Source organism: Octopus bimaculoides, chromosome 11 (genome assembly GCF_001194135.2).
Source record: "Octopus bimaculoides isolate UCB-OBI-ISO-001 chromosome 11, ASM119413v2, whole genome shotgun sequence".
Classification (NCBI taxonomy): Eukaryota; Metazoa; Mollusca; class Cephalopoda; order Octopoda; family Octopodidae; genus Octopus; species Octopus bimaculoides.
The window spans coordinates 74,430,280-74,430,783 of NC_068991.1; the positions used below are offsets into that span (position 1 = coordinate 74,430,280).

The following is a 504-nucleotide window of genomic DNA, read 5'->3' on the forward strand; positions in this document are numbered from 1 at the left end:
TCTCTACTTCCCTCCTCCCCTCCCGCTCACTCTCTCTCTCCCTCTCTCCCTCTCTCCCTCTCTCCCTCCCTCCCCTCTCTCTCCCGCCTCGTCTCTCTCTCTCCCTCTCTCCCCCTCTCTCTCTCTAAATTGGAGACAAATCTAAAGCGTATAACTTAGAACGTAACTTACGAGATTATGGAGACAATGAGCGTCATTTTGCGAGCCAATGAATTCGTAAATATCGTGAGGAATCCTTCCTCTTTGACTTCTTGTTGGTGTTTCAGTTTTTCTTTGGATCTTTTAGTGTCTTTGTTCTTGATTGTGGCCAGCGGAATCAAAATAGTTTGCATCTTGTCCCAAATCGGGTCGAAGTCAACGCCATTTTCTTTGGCAGCTCGTTTGATTATCTTTTTGGATCTTTCAACATCTCCATTGGTGACCAACCAGCGCAAAGATTCTTCAAGGTACCTTGAGAAAATAGAATCAAAATTTCCATTCACAAGAGAAATAGGGACAACAGCA

At 44.6% G+C, this 504-nt stretch overlaps 2 protein-coding genes across 2 annotated transcripts in view; both read right to left on the reverse strand.

Annotated features, from left to right (window-relative positions):
- The window catches only part of LOC106867570 (solute carrier family 22 member 6), a 68,537-nt gene that overhangs the window by 53,891 nt on the left and 14,142 nt on the right, over positions 1-504 (reverse strand). The window lies entirely within an intron of this gene.
- Positions 1-504, reverse strand: part of LOC106867566 (solute carrier family 22 member 21) — a 16,928-nt gene that overhangs the window by 15,933 nt on the left and 491 nt on the right. The window contains exon 2 of the mRNA XM_014912476.2: positions 172-450. Within this exon, the coding sequence (XP_014767962.1) occupies positions 172-450 (279 nt within the window). The remainder of the gene's footprint in view (positions 1-171; positions 451-504) is intronic.